Consider the following 21323-nt stretch of genomic DNA (forward strand, 5'->3'; position numbering starts at 1 on the left):
ACAATTCTATTATTATTATTATTGAAACATGACCGGTAAGTTTCACATTTGACTGGCAAGAAAAAATCTTAGCAGAAACCCTGGTATAAATGTGTCTGTTGACTTTGCATATATAGGATATACATATTTTATTCATATTTTTATATTCAGGATTGTGGGAAACGGTATTTTGAACTCTGTCTGTACACACAAACTGAAAGGTTGACTAAAGAGGCCCTATTATTCTTTCATGGTGTTCCCTCTCCTGTAGTGTGTTCTATAGGTTGTAGTGCATGTAAATGGTCTGCAAAGGCTAAAATCACGATCTAAGTCCCCTACCTAATCCCTAAAGAAATAAACAGAGTAGACCAAATCCACATTTTTCCATCTGACTAATCTGTGTTACTGAATTTTAACATAGTTATGCTTTGTGATTGCTTATTCAGCGTAAAAAGGCTGTAACCCATTAGTGGAAAAAAAGCCTATTTGAACTGGCACTTGAACTCAACAGAGAGAGAAACGCCGGCCAGGTTTCCAGGAAAGCCCCAACAGTTGAAGGAGGTGTAAATCCCCACCATTTATTACGCCCAAAATCACACATAGTCAAACGGGAAGCACAGCTCAGGACACCAATAAGAACCAGGCATGAACCAGGTTTTTGAGACAGCTGGGCGAAACGCAAACATCACCAATAACTCCTTAAAATAAGCATTTCATATGTTACACTATAAAAGCTATTATTTTTAAAAACACGGACAGTTTTCAGTTGTCTTTTCCAATAGGACTATATAACATTTTATAACATCATTAAATCTATTTCTAATCTCTGCCTATTCAAGGATGAAAAGAGCAATACCTGCACAATAACTCGAAACCACAAATGTTTTAAATAACGTTGGGATTCCCTGTCGGATCTAGTTTTTTTTATCCACTTCTCACAGAGTTAAAATATTTGTAAGTGTCTTCTGTCAATTCTCTGATTGCCAATTTAAAGGTCACCTATCATGCTATTTGTAGGCAATAGCATAGGTCTCAGATATATAAAAATATATAAAAAACATGTCTATGAAGTGTTTTGCTCAAAATACCAAACAGATCACCCATTCTAGCCATGCCTCATATCCCTCTATTTCACTTCCTGTTTCAAAAGTGCTGATTTGGGTATCAAGCTTTAAAAAAGGGGGGGGCTGAGCTCATGCGGGACCCGGCAGCTACTGTCTAAACTAAATGCTGCCGTGATGAAACGCCATATCATGGATTATCAAGGATTCTCTCTGAAACAGTTTGGAGCTCAAAGGCTTTCTCTCTTGCCGGTTATACCACAAGGTGAGTTCCTTTTACTTCCTGCTTCTTTCACACACATGCTCTCCAGTACAGGTTAGCTCTGAGTGTTAGCGATGCTAATGTAAATACCGACCATATTACGTCCAAAACAGTCGGGCATTGTTTCTGATAGCAACATTTCTGATTGGGCCGTGGGTCCACATTTCAGATATTACGTCATATCGGACGCAAATCTGGATCAGCTCCGTTGTTCCCCGTTTTTAGAGATTTGGGTACGGAGGAAAAGAGAGAGGGTTTTATTTTCTGACGCTGCGTGAGTTCCCCGACACACCGGGACACATGTTGATGTAGAAAAGACATCAAAACGTGCATTTTGCATGATAGGTCCACTTTAAAATAAAAACAACAAAGAATCTTCTGAAAATATTGAAAAAATGTGGTTAATATTTAACTTGCCAAGGGGTTAGGACAAATCTGTAAAATCTATTAACAATTCAAGAAGAATAAAATGGAAAACTGCTCAAGGAATACATTAATCCCAAAGTCTAGGAGTTCAGAGACAAAAATATATTTGTAAAGTTGGAAATTGTTTAAAATAGATGAAGACTGTTATAGAGAAACTATGACTGAGTGTGCAGGCATTTTGCTTTTCGTCATGTAAATGTGGAATGCATATATACTTAATCTGAGTCCCATTACCATAACAGCTCCTATCTGGAGTCGAGACTTGACAAATGATTGGAGTTTGCTACTTAATACTAATATAATGGGGTTTGCAGCACAGGTGGTTTACAGTCAGGTGTTCTCTTACCTTTCTGGTGCAGGCCTTTCTTCTCGTAGAGGATAATGAGCTCGGAGTATTTGTGGGCTTTCTTCAGGATGTACTCGCTCTCCTCGATGTGGCAGTGGTTGTTTTCCAGACGGAGGAGCGGGGACACCAGGGCCACGTTAGTCTGAACAGGAGGATAGGAGAATATTATAATACACTTCCTAACGTGCGTCCAATCCATTCACCTCTTCTTAAAACTGAGGTTGTGTTTCACTTCAAATCTGACCTCATGGGTGATTTCATCCTTCCTGCTTTACACTGTGATTAACATTTGAATACATAATCTGGATCAGGTGTCTTTGTTTGAGAAGATCTCCAGAGGTTTTCCCTCCAGTCCGATTAGGGTCTTCCTTTAGAGTTCCTATGATGAAATTCTGTTTGTTTAAACTCCAAAAAGTGGAAAAACCAGGGGTCATTTTCCCAGGATTCTACGTGGATTGGCTCCTCCTAAATGTTGAGTATCGGCAGAAAGACTTTGAAGCTGGTTTTCCTCCTCACAAAAAGCCAAACTATCCAGTAGAGAAATGCATTTTGGCTGCTTGTATCTGTGATCTCATTCAACACAAGTTACCTTTCTTTACAAAGATGAGGTTTGATACACAGATTGCCGGGTAAATGTAAGCTTTTTGTCGAGGCATCTACATACAATTTCAGCTGCTCAGCCTGGAGGACACCACTTAAAACTTTTGTTTCTTCAAAGTAAACCTGCTAATGAGCTCCCTAACACAGAATCCATTTGGCTATATGTGCAGCTAAGTGCCTGCTGCAGCTGCCAATCTCTGAGAGTGTTTTGAATTACTTTCATGTGATATCAAACCATTTTGCTTCGAGTTGAACGCTGACGAGTGCCAAGTTTTCTAGAACTGGTATGAAGTTTTATCGTGAAACATAAACATAGGGATTACGTTCACTGACAACTGCAAAAATACGTCATGAGTCATGAGACAAGGAAACAGCTTAAGATCAAAATAAATGTGCTTTACAAAAATGCTTCGAATAATAAATGACTGAATGGAAACGTTTGTGGAGATAAGGGGGGAGAAAAAAGGTTCCTAAACATTCCTGAAATCCTATGTACGTAAAGAAATGTACATCTGACTAAATTAAAGCATAAATGAAAAACAACAGAACTTTTTAAAGGACATTAGATCAGCGCAACACTTTCAATTCTGCAAGACAATAAACTATTAAGATACAAATGATTGTTTAAAAGCAGCAGATTGGACTTGCCATGTATCTCTTCATTAAGGATTAAAAGGAGGATGTTCTGGGACTTACGTGCAGGTAACATTTGAGCAGCGTGGTGTCGATGATCTGAAGGAGCTTCTTGCGGCTCTTGATGGTCGGCGTGCCCTCCATGAGCGGAGAGGTCGGCGAGGGGTCGGAGTCGTTCAGCTGCTTCACAAGGTGGTTGCGTTTCTGTGGGGCAAATACAAATACATTATAATACATTCATCATTACTGTGTCCTTTAAATGTACACCAATTATCTTGATCCTCACCCTTGACATGCCTTAAATACTACACAACGCTTGGTGTATTTGTTCAGTCTTGTCCAAGTAAAGATTTATTTAATGTTTAAATGTTTGCAGATGGACATTATGTTCCGTCTTAACCCTAAAAAGAGGCCAAATTCAGTTTGTAAATCAAACAGACGAAAAGACGAGGGGACATTTACTGAAATACTGTTATTTGTAAAAAATAATCTGGATAGTTATACAACACAAAAATATTACATATCTTCTGCAAGTTATCAAATATCTGTAGATTTACATAAAGTAGTTGTTACTTAAGTTATTCCATTTGTCTGATGAACGTAATTATAATATGAAATGACAATCTAGGTGAAAGTGTTGAAGTTTTTGTGGAAGAACAGGCAACCTTAGTTCTTGGAAATAAAGTATAAAAAAACATAAAAATCCTGTTAAAAAAAACTCCTTCAATTTAAAAAAAAAAACTGAAATCTTTTACAATATTTGAGCGGCTCAAAAAAATGTTTTATGTCATAACATTGACATTTATTTTACCATTTCATGCAGCTCATCCAAATGGAGAGACACCAGTGTGAACCCAAAGAAACCTGGTTAAAAGGTATATTGACCCTTTGCATAATCCCTGCTGAATTTGGGTTCCGATGAAGTGTACCACTACCACGGATTCATACGTCACACACCTGAGTGAGGTAATCGATGAGGGCCAGGTGAGCCTTCTCCAGCTCGGCCCCGGACAGAGAGGGCAGAGGGTTCGGGTAGTGGAGCTGTTTGCGGTAATCTGAGGGCAGCAGGTCTGGGTACAGCCCGATCACATGGGTGGGATCTGAAGAGGACAAATGTGTGTGTCAGTTTATAATAATAATAATAGTTTATATTTATATAGCACTTTTGATGAACTTAAGGTCCCCTATTAAACTGTTTTTCATCAATATATCACAGGTCTCAGATATAAACAGATCATTGCAGCATTACCCATAATCCCCTCTGTTTCAGCCCTGTTTCCAAAGTGCTGATTCTCTGTCTGTTACTTTAGATGAAAATAAGGAGCCCCTCCCACGCCCCTCTGAGAGACATTTGGTTACAAAGAACTCAATGGTGCTCTAGGAGGAGATTCAGGTGATAAGGGGGGGGGGGGGGGGGGGGGGGTTACCTTGGTTGCTGATTGGCTAATGGTTACACAAGACAAAACATCGTTATGACATCACAAAGTGGCCAAAATCTGATCAGCTCATTTTCAGACAGGTTTTTATAGAAATGGATCAAAAAGAGAGAGAATATTTGTTCCTGAAACTTTCAGAGTCTCTTTCCACAGAGGGGACACATGTTGATGTTGAAGAGACATGAAGAAGAGGGGACACATGTTGATGTAGAAGAGACATGAAGAAGAGGGGACACATGTTGGGGACACATGTTGATGTAGAAGAGACATGAAGAAGAGGGGACACATGTTGATGTAGAAGAGACATGAAGAAGAGGGGACACATGTTGATGTAGAAGAGACATGAAGAAGAGGGGACACATGTTGATGTAGAAGAGACATGAAGAAGAGGGGACACATGTTGATGTAGAAGAGACATGAAGAAGAGGGGACACATGTTGATGTAGAAGAGACATGAAGAAGAGGGGACACATGTTGATGTAGAAGAGACATGAAGAAGAGGGGACACATGTTGATGTAGAAGAGACATGAAGAAGAGGGGACACATGTTGATGTAGAAGAGACATGAAGAAGAGGGGACACATGTTGATGTAGAAGAGACATGAAGAAGAGGGGACATATCGTCATATCGGCAGCAAACCTGTATCCGCTCGTTGTAGCCCCGTTTTTAAAAGATTTGGGTACGGAGGAAAAGAGAGGGTTTTATTTTCTGACGCTGCGTGAGTTCCCCGACGCACCGGGGACACATCTTTATGTATAAAAGACATCACAAAGTGCATTTTGCATGATAGGTCCCCTTTAAATTGTGATTCGATTAATTGTGCCGCTCTAGACAGAAGATCCACGTATTTATTTTGATTTGGCCTGAACAGACTTGGAAGAAGAAAAGCTTACAGTTCTCACCTGTCCCCAGTTTGGCGAACACCTGCATGGAGTCGTCGAACCTCTTCTGGCAGAACAGGTTGAAGGCGTAGAGATTCTGGATGTGATGGATCTGCTGCTTCTTATCCCCGTCAGAATCATCCTTCATCTTCAGAAAGAGAATATACATGAAGAAAAGCAAAGCAATTCAACACAGCAATATTACTAATTAGAATTCAAGCTCTCTGACATACTGCAGTTTTAGGATTAAATCTTAAGTTTATCTTTGATATTTTACGCACACAAGTAATGATATTCCCCTTATAATGTTTTTAAATTGTATTTAATATTATCAATATAATTGTTTCTGTATTATATTTGTATCATTAGTTCCAAGTAGCTTAGCCCATATAAAGAATTGTCTTTGGTTTGTACATAAACACACTAAGAACAATTGTAAAAATGTTATTGCTGACAAGAAATATAAAAATCCAAAAAAGAAATACAACGACAATATCACAAATGAATGAGAAATAAGTACGTGCAGTTAATCTGAGTTGAATATTGGAAAAGCTGTGCAGTTTTATGAATTGTATTTATTTATTTTGCCTTTATGTTGCATGTAAAAGACATAAGAGGTTTTGTTATCTGTAGAAAACTAAGCTTCACAATAAAACCGCTTTTTGGATTAAGTCGTGGACTTCGGGTCGTGGCTGAACCTGTCTCTGCGGTCCTGCCTTGGGTCTCGTCATGCTGCCTCCCTGAAGGCTTCCACAGGATTACAGCTGACATTCCGTGGATTCATCTTCTTATTACAGACACATGCATTTCCTAACATTCGGTCTATATGCTGTAAAATGTATTATCTCTTCGATTTACACACGGCATCTATTGCACGTCTGTCCGTCCTGGGAGAGGGATCCCTCCTCTGTTGCTCTCCCTGAGGTTTCTCCCATGCTCCCTTTAAACTGTGGGTTTTCTCTGGAAGTTTCTCCTTGTACGATGTGAGGGTCTAAGGACAGAGGGTCTAAGGACAGAGGGTCAAAGGAGAGAGGGTGTCGTATTTCTCATACTGATATTCTGAACAATCTGTGCTGTTGTATTTGCTGTAAAGTGTCTCTACTGTAGGCTATTTTTATTTTATGTACAGCACTTTGGCTCCACCAAAAATCGTTTATAAATGTGCTATATAAATAAAACTTGATTTGATAAAACAGCAACGCAGGTTCTGGCCCAGGCTCACGTCATCTCACCCCTAGACTACTGCAACTCCCTCCTGGCTGGTCTACCTGCATGTGCCATCCGACCTCTGCAGCTCATCCAGAATGCAGCGGCTCGTCTGGTCTTCAACCTTCCTAAATGTTCCCACACCACTCCGCTCCTCCGCTCCCTTCACTGGCTTCCGGTAACTGCTAGAATCCACTTCAAGACAATGGTACTTGTGTACCATGCTGCGAATGGATCTGGCCCTTCCTACATCCAGGACATGGTTAAACCGTACACCCCAGCGCGTGCACTACGCTCTGCATCAGCCAAACAGCTCGCTGCACCCTCGCTGCGAAGGGGACCCAAGTTCCCATCAGCAAAAACACGTGGGTTTGCTGTCCTGGCTCCAAGATGGTGGAATGAGCTCCCCATTGACATCAGGACAGCAGATAGCTTACACATCTTCCGGAGCAGACTGAAAACTCATCTCTTTCGACTCCACTTCGAGCGATAGAATTATTAACGAAGCACTTATATACTAATAAAGGACTGGCTTATCTAAAGCCAGTTGAGTAGCACTTGAAATGTTTTAGCTCTATGAAACCTGATGTACTTATATGATTCTGTTTTCTTCAAGTTTGTGTTTTCTTGGTCGAACGCACTTAATGTAAGTCGCTTTGGATAAAAGCGTCAGCTAAATGTAAAGTAAAAGAAACTGCATGCTTTCTAATAATGAACAAACCACATTAATGGTGTTCTTAATCCTTATAAAATAACCCCTGGAAAGCTAGATAGCTAGATTATCTGACAATAAAGAACAAAGCCGTGAGCGTTTTAGAGTTTCATCGTCGTGCTCCTGATGAAGTTAAGTGATTTCAGTGCCACACCCCCTGAGCTAAAGCACCTCTCTGCAGGAATAAATACGTTCCTCAGGGAAGGTGTTCTCACCGCCAGCTGCAGAGCCAACTCGAACTGCTTGTCCTGAAGAAGCTGCCGGATCTGAATGGCAATGGACACCGGCACCAGGCGCCACACAAAGTGGTTGCTGGCAACGTACACAATATTCTGCCTGTGGAGGATGAGAGGAGAAAAACAACATTAGAGAGGGTGGGAACAAAATAATGATGTCTTTGTGAGGAGAGACTGACATTATCAGTTTCAATGTGATGGGGATGGAAACTAGGGGAAGAGAGGAAAGCGGCAAATCATGCATCATGTTTTTATTTAGGATGTTCTGCATAGGAAAGAGGGGGGTAACCATAATAAAGCCTCATTTCTTAACCATATATTTGTATACATAGCATAAAATAAGACCCTTTTTTCTTGTATTAAAGGTCCCATGGCATGGCCATTTCTACTGATCATTGAGGTCTACTAGAATAGATTTATATTGTTCAATGTTCCAAAATCACATTGGTTTCTCACAGCATCTCGGTATAGTATGTGTATTCACTCTCTGTCCTACACGGCTTGTTGGAGCTCCTATGATCCCACTGTGTTCTGATGTGTGTTTATGTGTTACAATGGTGTTTTTTAGCAACCAGAAAATGACACCAGTAATGAAAAACAGATGAGAATGCTGCGTGGGGTCTGGGTGCCGTGTTGGCGGGACGTTGCGGGGCTCGCAGCGAGCGGACAGTGTGAACTGGATTACTGGTGTTGTTTCCTGGTTGCTGCGTGGGGTCTGCGAGACAGCAAGACATCACGGAACTCAGCCTGAGCACACACAGGCTGAGTGTGGCTGTGTGTGGTCGCGGCTGAGAAAAGATAAGGCTGAGTGTGTGTGTGTGTGTGTGTGTGTGTGTGTGTGTGTGTGTGTGTGTGAGGAGCTCCACGGATTGGACCTGGGTATAGTCACGTCACTATAACCAGGAAGAAAACAATGTAAAAAGAGAAATGTCCAACGAGGCGTTCTGGGGCAGCAGAGACAGGTCTTCTCTGTGTTAGAGTTTTACTCCCTACAGGGTGTACTTTGAGGGTTTGTGACTCTGCAGACCGTTACATGCAGAACAACCTTCATAACACAAGGGGACGGGTGATAACCAGAAAAGCACGACATGGGACCTTTAATATCAAGTCATCTTACTTGATATATAAAGAAAATAACCATTCAAACACAAAAATATATTATTAAACATGAATTGTTTTTCATTATAATACAACCCATTTTAACAATAGTAGTTTAAACTGATATATAGTTATAAGACACTTCTATGTTTAACACAATTTATGATGAATATACCCCTTTATAACCACCATTTGATAAAGAAAGATCGAATTTGTAATAAACACATTTTTTGAGGAGGTGCAACAACGCAGCCAGTATGATATAGGACGTTTGATTTATGCATAAAAGTAAATGAGTGAGGGAGGATAAATGGCCAGATAATAATCCTAGTCCACAGAGATTAGAAAACAACAGAATTTAATTGAGGTGGGTCGAGTGTTTCCTAAACTAAAGGAGGTTATAAAGGAAGTTTCAAACCTCCTTTCCTATCATCTAGAGAATTCGAACGGCTCTTATCATGGCTGCCACTGAGGTACTTCCGGGTCATTTCACTCCGTTAGGAAGGTTCCTAAACTAAACTGACAATTCGACCGCAACCCTAGTCCACAGAGATTACAGGGCTTCATGGGGGTGTTCTCACCCAGCGGAGGTGATGAAGCGAGGCCTCTGCAGCTCCACGCTCTGCACCAGCAGCCGGGGCTCAAACGTCCGGATCTCCACGTACCGAGGGAGCACCGCGATGATGTACGGAGGCTGGTGCTCTGGGAAGATAAGAGGAAAGAGGGATTCAAACTTTGTGTCAGCTAAAAGCACAAACTGTCACAGCTCGGTTATTACATATCTGTGGACTTTCAGTCGTTGGTTGTAAGGTTAATACTTGGGTTGGACAAAATGAATGACAATAACAAAATAAAACTAAATTGAAATAAATAGTTCAACTTTTTTTAAAAGGGGAATGGGCTTCTTCAGTTATTTGAAATAAATAAAAATATAGATGCATATATTTAGTATTTTTACAACAATACTATTTACTAAAAGATTTTCTGTATTATATTTTTATAAAGGGGACCTATCATGCAAAATGCACTTTGTGATGTCTTGTATACATAAACATGTGTCCCCGGTGCGTTAGGGAACTCACGCAGCGTCAGGAAATAAAACCCTCTCTCTTTTCCTCCGTACCCAAATCTCTAAAAACGGGGAACAACGGAGCTGATCCAGATTTGCTTCCGATATGACGTAATATCTGAAATGTGGACCCACGGCCCAATCAGAAACGTTGCTATCAGAAACAATGCCCGACTGTTTTGGACGTAATATGGTCGGTGTTTACATTAGCATCGCTAACACTCAGAGCTAACCTGTACTGGAGAGCATGTGTGTGAAGAAGCAGGAAGTAAAAAGGAACTCACCTTGTGGTATAACCGGCAAGAGAGAAAGCCTTTGAGCTCCAAACTGTTTCAGAGAGAATCCATGATGATCCATGATATGGCGTTTCATCACGGCAGCATTTAGTTTAGACAGTAGCTGCCGGGTCCCGCATGAGCTCAGACCCCTTCTTTTTTTTTTAAAGCTTTATCCCAAAATCATCACTTTTGAAACAGGAAGTGAAATAGAGGGATATGAGGCATGGCTAGAATGGGTGATCTGTTTGGTATTTTGAGCATAGACATGTTTTTTATATAATTTTATATATCCGAGACCTACGCTATTGCCTAAAAATAGCATGATAGGTGACCTTTAAAGTACCTACCTCAGTATCCTTTAAAAAAACAAAAAGAAAACGCTCCTTTTGATCAAATAGCTTTCAATTAGGTTTCTTTTCTCCATCGATTTATTTTTAATACTTTTCGACTTCTATTTATCGATTATATTTTACTATTAATGTCTATATATGTCTGTGAAGCACTTTGAAACACATTGTATTGAAATGTTATTATAAGAGGCTTTAAATAACCCATCATTGACCCTTAGCTCCGGGAAACATTGTGCATAAGGGACAAGCTTAGGGTTCAAACTTTAAAACAGGTAGTTTCTGCACCAGCCAGGAACAGTTCAATGCATTTCAAAGTGAGCAGCATTCTCATTCCTCCGCTGAAGTCCACATATCAAAGCAAGGAAATTGCACACTGCCCGAAGGCTTAATTTCCCCTCCATATTGTTCCTTTCTGCACTGCAATATATGGGAGACGTAAACGTGAGAGGTCATCGTATCACTCCTGTCACAAAGCTCATCAGTAACCCAGACATGTGGAGTCAAACAAAAAAATCTATCTTCCTCCGACATGTGGGAAACAGCAGGGGAAAAAATAAATAAAGTTTGTACAGGGAAAGCTTCAAGGAGATAAAAGAGAAGACCGACAGCAGCTGGATATTCAGACCAAATGCTTCATCTGGTGTTCCTGCTATGTGAACAAACTGTGACAAGGAGAGATTTAACTGATTGATTAACTGCAGTCAAATCAAGAAGCAGCGCTTTATACCGGCGCAGCTGAAGCATATCATTCAGCAGATTGCTATTAAGAGAAAGGAACAAGAACGTATATTAAGTGATGGAACGTTTATTAAAGAAGATTAATGTCAGATTAAAGTCAGACTCGGGCTTCAACTAAGATATTTTAGAGGACGACTTTTTATCCAATTTGTGTGTAAATCATCTGTATAACCTTTTGACTTTTCTGTCTGTGTTAAAGGTGGGGTAAGTCTGAGAAAGCGGCTCGAGATACACTTGTTATATTCCATGGAATGTTCTTAACATCTCGATAGCAATGAATATCTGAAGTGCTTTGACAAAAAATCCATTAAAATATCTCATCTATGGAGCCGTGGCGCTGTAAAAAGCACGACCAATCATCTGAGCCGGCCCGGCTAAAGTAACTGGATGGCCTACCTGCCTGTCAGCCTTCCATCTGAGCACAAACTTATCTCGTGCCCTCATTGGTCATGTGCGCGTTCGTGTGTGTTGGAGGAGGGGCTCTGTGAGGAAGTGGCAGATTTTTTCCGGCTGTGTATTTTCAAATTCTAGCGCACTCGAGCTGGTTTCTCCAAAATGACATGACCCCACCTTTAATGTCTTTTCTGATTTGTATTAAACTTATGTTATATGTTCTTCTTCTGTTTTAATTCATACTTATTGTTGTGTATTAGGCCCTAGCAATGTGTGCTATATGTGCAATATATATGCCGTTAATAACTTTTGCAATATATACCTGGCTGCTAAATCCTAAGAACTGTTAGAGGATGTGTATTTTGTAAATTGTGTAACTTTTCATTTTATTATATTTTTTATTATAACTTTTTTTGTTACTTTAATACTTTTTAATGCATGTAACATAATGTAACATTAAGCTGTCTTTGGCTCTTTTTCTGCTGTAACTACGTACATTTTCCCTCTGTGGGACTAATGAAGGTATTCCGATTCAGTATTAGTTGTGCGTTGCCAGACATAGTAAGATTTTTGGTTCTGTAATTTTCTCTTTTAGTTGTTTTTGATGACCCATCTTAACAAATATTAAAATTTGTTTAAAAAAAGAAGAAGAAAATGGTCCAACTTAAAGCAAAACTATGTCTAGAATTAAAACACATATTACAAATAAAAATGTCTTTACAGTTTTAAGTTGCTCTGCTAAATCCAGGACCAGACACTTTTTACGCTGCTATGGACAATCTTGCACTAATGTACATTCCCAAAGATATTGAAGTGACTGTTTTTTGTATATATTGATTGTTGTGCTTTTATCTTAATTTATATATAATATTTTATACATATTTGTATATACATATGTCAGGGAATAATTTCCATAGATGTTTACCTTTTGCCCTCTGACGCAGCTGACCAGCCTTGAGTTGCCGCTATCTCCCATAAGGAGGGGCGGCCTTAGCAAGTTGTTGTTATTACCAGTTTGTGACCGGGCAACTCTCGGTCAGAGACAAGCGACAACAAATGTGATTCAGTGTCCTCAGCTGTTTAGTCTATCTATTGAAGAATGTTGATTATCACACTCTGAACGAGTTAAAACCTGGAGCTACAGGAGGGCTCTTCAGAATTTATTGTGGCATCTAAACCGTGTGGTCAGATCGTGGCCCGTGACATGTCTTGTGAATTCTCCGGCTCGAAGCTCCAAATAAACCGTCAGTGTTTGCCATCAAAGCTCCAGCTCTCCTCGTGTCTCTCTGAGTCCTGACTCCCATTGCTTCAGAAGTTTCCCCCACAATATATATATTGTATTTTTGTATTCGGGATTGTAGGAAACAGTATTTCGATCTCTCTGTCTTTACACTCAAACTGAAAGATTGACAATAAAGTTGACTTTGATGTCTCACCCATTGCTATAGGGATGTCTGTCCAGTTGAGGGCGCACTTCTGGGTGCAGACGCCCTCTTCATTGAGCACCACAGTGAGGTCGTCCTGCCCGACAGCCACCTTCCCATCAGCCAGTGGGGTGACCAGCGGCTCCAGCTGCTTCCCAGTGGGGAAGAGCTCCTTGATGGAGCCTCGGCCGTCCATCTGATCAACAGGAAGGATCATTAGAGGAACTATTAATAACATCTTACAAACGGAAAGGTCGATAAGAAAGTCAGAAAAATCACATTATAACTCCAAGGCGTTATCTTAATTAACAAATAACTCGGTAAAAACAGACATATATCCTTTGATATTTATCCAAAGAGCACATCTAACTATCGCATTTCAAGTCCAGAAAGCACTCTCACAGAAACATTGTGCTTAAAATAATGAAACAACATTAAAGAAAAGCTAATTAGACTAGCAATAACACTACCAAACATTAGCTGAAGATAAAAATAAAAGGAATACTAAAAGGGAGAACCCCAAAATAACACATTCAAGGATAACAAAACAAACAGGAACTAATTATATCACAGCCAGTTTCTACCTTTTAAAAGTGGTATAAAACACTTCCTGAAGTTGTGAAAGGCACATGCAAAATGTTTGTTTCTCACGGATAAATAAGGATGTATGCAAGAGTCATGAGAGACTAAAGCCCAGTCTAAAAGGCTGTTCAGGAAACAGCTTAAAACCAAGCATTTTGCTTTGTTTTTCTGCAACATTTGGGAAAAGATATGACAGTTATGAATTAACCAGTTCAAGAGAGAGAAATTATTTTCTCAAGATACAGGGATGGGGAAGGTGTTTGACTGTGTGTGTGTGTGTGTGTGTGTGTGTGTGTGTGTGTGTGTGTGTGTGTGTGTGTGTGTGTGTGTGTGTGTGTGTGTGTGTGTGTGTGTGTGGTGTGTGTGTGTGTGTGTGTGTGTGTGTGTGTGTAAATGTATATATGTCAATCGACAGGTAAAGCAGATTAATAATAATAATTAATAATAATTATTGCAGATTATAAATAAATCATTTAGGGACAAGGGGGTGAGATTAAATAAATTATACTTCTTCTCACTCCTTTTCGAACACTAGATGTGGGACTGTTTATGTTGCTAATGATGTTGTTGTTGTTGTAAATGTCATTTTTTGTTTTGATTTCTCTTACACGACTATGCACTGCAAAACAAAATTTGTTTTGTAATTATTTATTTTACTTGTTCGAAATAAAATGTATCAATCAATCAATCAATAAATAAAGTGAGCATTCAGGTGGACTTTGGAGAATTGAATATGCTGCAGGAGTATTTACAAATGGATGTTTTGATACTTTAAAAAGGAAAACACTTGCTTCCTTTAAGTTCAGGGTAGCTATAGATAAGTAAAGCGGAGTATAGAAAGCTTCCTGTAGTAGCACATACCCGGATGAGGTAATAGTCTCGCTTGAAACCAACACATATGGAGTTTTCACACCAGGCCATGGACTTTGGAATATCTGGTGCACCAAAATCCCCCTGACAGACACAAACAAAACATTAGGATGATTAAAGGTAAATCATACAGCAGTGAGTCACATCTCAACTGTATTTTATTTCACCTGCAGCTCGTAGAAGTCTCTGTCCTTCCAGTAATACATCTGGATTTTCTTTTTCACCGCCACACACATTCTCAACCTTTCCTCCCCTGTGCTGGTTAGCTGGAAACAACAGAGACAAAATATATTAATCATGACTTAAAAATCTTCCGAAAGATGTGTATATCACAGAAATGTGGAAAGTGTTTCACCTTTCCAAAAGACTGTATGAGAAATATGCACGTTTTTCTTTGCTTTGGTTGATTTAATGCACATTTCACAAATCTTACATTACCGCCGATCATCTTTTGAACACACGACGTCTCATTGTCTTTTTCTTTGTGCAGTGTGCTGATTTCAAAAAGGCAAAGCAACAGTTTTACATGAACTGCATTTCAGACTTTAACTATTATTTTCCCGGCTCTTTATTCGCTGATGATAATTCAAGGGCTACTAAAGGACTCATGGACGCAGGAGGGGGGGTGCTGAGGGGGCTGCAGCACCCCCATCTGCGAGGCTCCACTAGCACCCTCACCCTCAAACGTGGCGCACCTACAGTGTAAGCGCTATGAAAGCACCAGTTTCTCCGCTGCGAGGCACCACTAGCACCCCCCCCCCCCCCAGTGCGCCACAGTTTCTCCGCTGCGAGGCACCACACTAGCATCCCCCCCCCAGTGCGCCACAGTTTCTCCGCTGCGAGGCACCACACTAGCATCCCCCCCCCCCCCAGTGTGCCACAGTTTCGCCGCTGCGAGACGCTACTAGCACCCCCCCCCCCCCACATCCCCAACTCTGACTGACTTCCCGCGTCCCTGAAAGGACTGCTAAAACATTCAAACGATGGATGACCTATCTTCTTCTTTCCACACCACTGAGACACCCCTTCAAAAGACTGAAATACAAAATGAGTGCCAGCTCACAATCAGCAGTCAAATTAATACTGTAGTAATATATACTACACGTGAATCGCAGTCAATTGTTCTAGAAATGCAAAACAACTTGTCATAAAACATCTTCACATCAGGAGACCGATTCATCTGACTTTTCTTTTTAACAGTCCAATAACGTATAGCTGTAGGATTGTAGTCCTGCACAAGTAAAGCATTATCTCAGTAGAACAACTCTAAATAGCAGGCAGTACACAAGCATGAATATAATAGCAGTACTGTAACATTGCTGCAATGTATGAACGCTGCAAATACAGATGACTTACCCTGCATTCCACTTTCAACATTATGTCACTCGCTCTCTTTTAAATGCAATATATATTTTCTTTTTATGTCTTAAAGGGGACCTATCATGCAAAATGCACTTTTTATGTCTTCTATACATAAAGATGTGTCCCCGGTGTGTCGGGGAACTCACGCAGCGTCAGAAAATAAAACCCTCTCTTTTCCTCCGTACCCACATCTCTAAAAACGGGGAACAACGGAGCTGATCCAGATTTGCGTCCGATATGACGTCAATCGCATCAATTTAACTGTATCTGCCGGTAGAACTCTGAGCAGGCATTAACTCCCCCTCCTCTTTTAGGGACCCAAAATCAGCGTTTCTCTAACAGCTGAAACAGAGGGATATGAGGGAAGTCTAAAATGCATGATCTGTTTGGTATTTTGAGTAAAACACATCATAGACGTGTTTTTTATATATCTGTATATATCTGAGACGCATAATATACGGCTAAAAATAGCATGATAGGAGACCTTTTCGTATATCAAATGTTATATTGTTGGAGGAGCCTGGGGTTTAAGATGTTCCCGTGCCAACAAATCAGCTGTATTTATTGTGCATTTGACAATAAAGCCTTTGAATCTTGAAAACAGGGGGACTGTAACTGACCTGCAGGTCACAGGCGAACAGCGTCGCTCCTTTGGCTTTGGACAGCACGGTGATCTGCTGGAAGGTCAGGAGGTCATGGACGTGGATGTTGTTCTCTGCAGGAGAAAGGGATTTGATCAGTTAAGAGAATGAAGATTAATGCTTTGCCACAAAAGGTTGCAGTTTCAATGCTGTAAAGGTTTAATAATGAATAGATAAACTAACCAGTATTATTATATTAAGGAGAGAAACTTACCTAGAAGGCTGACAAGAATGTTGTACTTTGAGACAACGTAAAGCTGTAGACAAAGGAAGAAAAACATAAATTACAAGGAGGTAACAAACACTACAGCTAAGTCGTTTAACCCACTTCTCTGTGAGCATGAGAAGTCTTAACTTTAATTTTCAATATAACATTCAATAACGTTATGATAATTATGAAAGCACAATATAATTGCGGTTGTGTGAATCCTACGTAAAGAGTGCTTTGATTTAAAACAATCACTTTACAAAGACTAAATAAGGCATACATGAGATCGTAAATATGAGCAATAATAGTATAAAATCTAAGCAATACAAGCACAACATCAAGTACAATACAATAATAATAAAATGACAAGTCTAATACAAATGTGAAGGTTAATCTGAGAGATCACAATCACATCAACCAAATATTCAGGTGTGTTGTGTTTCCAGAGGGAGTAGGCCACTGGCACGTTTATTATCAGACATGTTGATATGTCATTACTAATCAGGACCGTACAGTACGCACTCCTAAAAACCTGAAAGTATTTGGTTTGTAACTACCCTCCCCAGATCTTAAATGCTTATTCATCATTGATGTGTTTTGATCTAGGCAGTAATAGTCTAACCATGCAGTCTTATCTACCTGCTGAATCTTCTTTGAGAAGTTCTTATTGGATTTTTCCAGTGTCACCTCAAACCGGTTGGTGCCTAAGGGGAAAGAGACACATTCAAAATGACTTATTTGAAGCAGGCAACATTACGTGGAGGTCTGCAAATACAACAAGGTATCACCACCACACATCTCTTTGGGCTCTTCTCACCTGCATCCTTCTTTATTCGGTAGAGAAGGAGATGCCCTGGCTTTGTTCCCACGAGCAGCCAGTCCTCTGTGGGAAGAGAAACTCAACAATCAGGGTCTGGCAGTAAGAAGGATGCTGTCAGTCAGTCACGTGCACAGGTACGGGCTAACAGCCGGTTTGCCATTTTTGTCTGACCTGCCCCTCTGGAGAGAGCGAGAGTTTTTTTTGTTTTCTATTCTGGCCGAATCAACATGATAAGCCCACATTCAATCAATCAATCAATGTTTATTTATATAGCCCAATATCACAAATGTTACATTTGTCTCAGTGGACTTTACAGTTTGTACAAAATATCAGTATGACAATACGACACCCTCTGTCCTTAGACCCTCTGTCCTTAGACCCTCTGTCCTTAGACCCTCACATCGTACAAGGAAAAACTTCCGGAGAAAACCCACAGTTTAAAGGGGACATGGGAGAAACCTCAGGGAGAGCAACAGAGGAGGGATCCCTCTCCCAGGACGGACAGACGTGCAATAGATGCCGTGTGTAAATTGAAAAGATAATACATTTGCAACATTTAGTATTGTAGCGTCTCACTGCGATAAAAACACAACTTGTCAGCGCTGTCATCTGCCCCAAGTCATGTGACTTTGTTTACAATCTGACAGCTGAAAGCAAAGGAAAGCCCTCCGAGTCCGGCCTCATATGGCTATGGTGATCACACCAAATGGCGTTAGAGTATAGGGGACAAACCAGGGGACTTTTTCTTGACACCGTCGGTTATTTACAAAAAATAAATAATAATAAATACCTAAATATACTTTTTATTGTGCTTTTGTCTTTCTGTGTCTTTTCATCTGCTCCGTGAACTCCCTCAACGGGGCAGCTCACTCTCTTTTCTTGATCGCCCTCTCACGGGAGAACTCTTCACTGTCCCGCTTTATTGTAGGATTTCTGCCATGTCTCTACTTTAGTTTGACCATCTCTGTTATTAAGTTATGGAATTCTAAATAAATAAGTAATGAAATACCTTACCGTTACTGCGCTCATAAAGAATGATAAGAATAATGCGTATTGAACTGGTTTCATTCATTAGTGAGTTTATTTAAGGTAATTAGTTAGAAGCCCTATGTTATCAGTAGCCTATGTCTGCCCAGCAGTTACAATGGTCAAACTACATTAAAACAGAATTGTCCCCATTTTTCTTTAATAGTTACGAACATTATATATTTTAATGAGATATGGACCACAAAAAATGTGCCTGAACAACGAATTTAGCAGTTGGACATGAAAGTCAACTGAGTGTCGCTTGCAATGACAGTGTTGTGCTTTTATTACATTACATGTCATTTGTTAGACACTTTTATCCAAAGTGACTTACATACATTCAATACTGCGGACAATCCCCACAGGAGGAGCAATTTTGGGTGAAGTGTCACCAGGGACACAACGACATGCTGACTGCAGTGGGACTCGAACTTGCTATCCCCAGATTCGAAGTCCAGCACACTACCCACTGAGCCACAGCCAGCCCATTTTATTTCATGAACCTTTTACATTAAAAACAAGGGGGGTGGGGGGGGGGGGGGGGGGGGGGGGGGGGGGGCTTTTTCCAGTTTAGAGCAATAGCCCCTGCAAATGTCTGTGCACGTCCCTGCTGTCAGTCAACTCAGACATGTTATGTTATCAAACAGAAACATTGTCAGACACAATGCAACCCTTTTTATCATAAACCCAGACCCAAACATTCAGGCTGCTTTAAAGACCTTCTGCAACCAACACCATCACTTATCTGAATGTACTGTCATGCATGTATTACTAAGTACTTGAGTATCATATTGATGGGATGTGTTAACCCTAATGAAATGTAACTGCTGTTATGTGTGATAACAGATGTGTTTGGAAGGGGGTTTTATGAGGAAGAGAGGATGAGTGGAAGGAATTTGCTATAGGGGTTAACTGTATATCCCATTGTTCTTTGTAGGGTGTGAGTTGTTGCATACAGTACTGTGCCAAGGGGCGACCACCTGGCATCATGTTGATTAAAATGTAAATAAAGCTTTGATGTCTTCCTATAAGAAGAGTCTGTTTCACACAGAACAGGACGCACTCAGAACGAGTCGTCATGCATTAAAACGAAGATCTCAAAATACTTTATATCGATACTGTGTTTCTTTGCATAACTCATCATTCTCTCTAGACAGCAGCTGATTTTAAGTTGCTACGACAGGTGACATGCCAGGGACAGAAGAGAAGCCACTGCCATTTGGTCAGTAAGATTTGATGATGCATAATTGAGGTGCTGGAAGTACATTGAATCAACTATTTAACTTAATTGCAATTTTGAGGTACTTTAGTTTACTTGTGTATTTTTATTTTAATGCTACATTCTACTTCACTAGAATTAAAGTCTATTGTTTCTGCTTTTTACCTCACTACTTGTATTCTTTAATCTGAACCTAAAAAGTAACTAGTAACTCAAAGTTGTCAAGTTTGTCCGGGAGTGGCTCAGTCAGTAGGGGCTTGGACTGGGAGCCGTAGGGTCGCCGGTTCAAGTCCCCGACCAGACCTAAAATATGGAGTGTGGACTACTACTTGGAAAGGTCCCAGTTCACCTCCTGCCCTGGTGCCCTTGAGCCAGGCACTGGACATCCCCCCACTCCCATTGCTCCCCGCCCGGCCGCTGTACAATAGCTTGGATGGGTTAAATGTAGAGGCCAAATGTCACTGTGTGACCATTAAAGAGGGTTTCTCGATATATAGGTCATAAAACAGATACAATTGTGCAAGAGAATGTTTTTAGATGTGCAAGTAAATACAAATTAAATAAAAACAGTGCAAGAAGAGCCTATATACAAGTACATGGAATATGATGTATGATGGAGTGGGGTAAAAAGTACAATATTGGCTTCTAAAATGTAGTGGAACATAAGTGTAAAGAAGCATAAACTGGAAATACTCAGGTAAAGTACGAGTACCTGAAAATTGTACTTAAGTAAAGCACTTGAGTAAATGTATTTAGTTAATTTACACCACTGGAGTAATCTGAATCACCTGAGACAGCTGCTCAGACGTCCACTTCAATGTCAAACAATACATTAGAAAAACAGCTCTTTGGGAAACTTAGAAGTGTCAACAACTCACCCCAGGCCGCCAGACAGTCAATCTGAAGAGGAAGCTTCTCCAATATAGGCACTGGTTCATATGCGTCATGCATTTTGAATATATATATTCAATTACACACCGCTCGGATGGATCGATCCCACACAGATTGGATGTCTGTCGGGACAAAAGCTGACCGACGGACCAACGGCTAGTCTGTCAGGGTGGGACAACTTTATGTGTCGCCATTAACCGACAGAGTAGCTCAATAGTGTCGACGGGGAATGAGGAAATCTGGTGTCTGTAATGCTAAGCGGTTAGCTAGCTCTCCGACCAAAACAACAGCTGATCGTTAGCATGCTAGCATTAAAAGTTAGCAAGCTACCTAGCTAAACATTGTCCTCTCTTATTCCATGGTAACTGAAACTGCCACAAAATGGCCCCGTTCATAAGTCGATAAAAGACAAACACAGCGTTTGGTTGAGTTATTATAAATAGTTAACGCGGTTTTAGCGGTAGCCGTTAGTGTTTGTTAGCCATGCTAGCTTCTCCTTATTTCCTCCAGTTGTGTTGACGACGGCTGCGCGAGGGAATGAGGTTTGACAGGCACGTGACAGCAGTCAGCGCACT

At 40.5% G+C, this 21323-nt stretch overlaps 1 protein-coding gene across 1 annotated transcript; it reads right to left on the minus strand.

The window, feature by feature from the left end:
• Positions 1 to 2074: 2074 nt before the first annotated feature.
• Positions 2075 to 21282, minus strand: vps39 (VPS39 subunit of HOPS complex; the record flags this gene model as incomplete). Its single annotated transcript, XM_034225012.1, is given in 14 exon segments — positions 2075 to 2216; positions 3371 to 3511; positions 4265 to 4407; positions 5647 to 5773; positions 7759 to 7879; positions 9459 to 9579; positions 13142 to 13325; positions 14573 to 14665; positions 14749 to 14847; positions 16564 to 16658; positions 16799 to 16841; positions 17432 to 17496; positions 17610 to 17675; positions 20736 to 21282. Coding segments are annotated over 14 exon segments (1513 nt in total), but the record flags the coding sequence as incomplete, so codon positions are not given.
• Positions 21283 to 21323: the final 41 nt, after the last annotated feature.

This window comes from Gymnodraco acuticeps, unplaced genomic scaffold (genome assembly GCF_902827175.1).
Source record: "Gymnodraco acuticeps unplaced genomic scaffold, fGymAcu1.1, whole genome shotgun sequence".
NCBI classification, from domain to species: Eukaryota; Metazoa; Chordata; class Actinopteri; order Perciformes; family Bathydraconidae; genus Gymnodraco; species Gymnodraco acuticeps.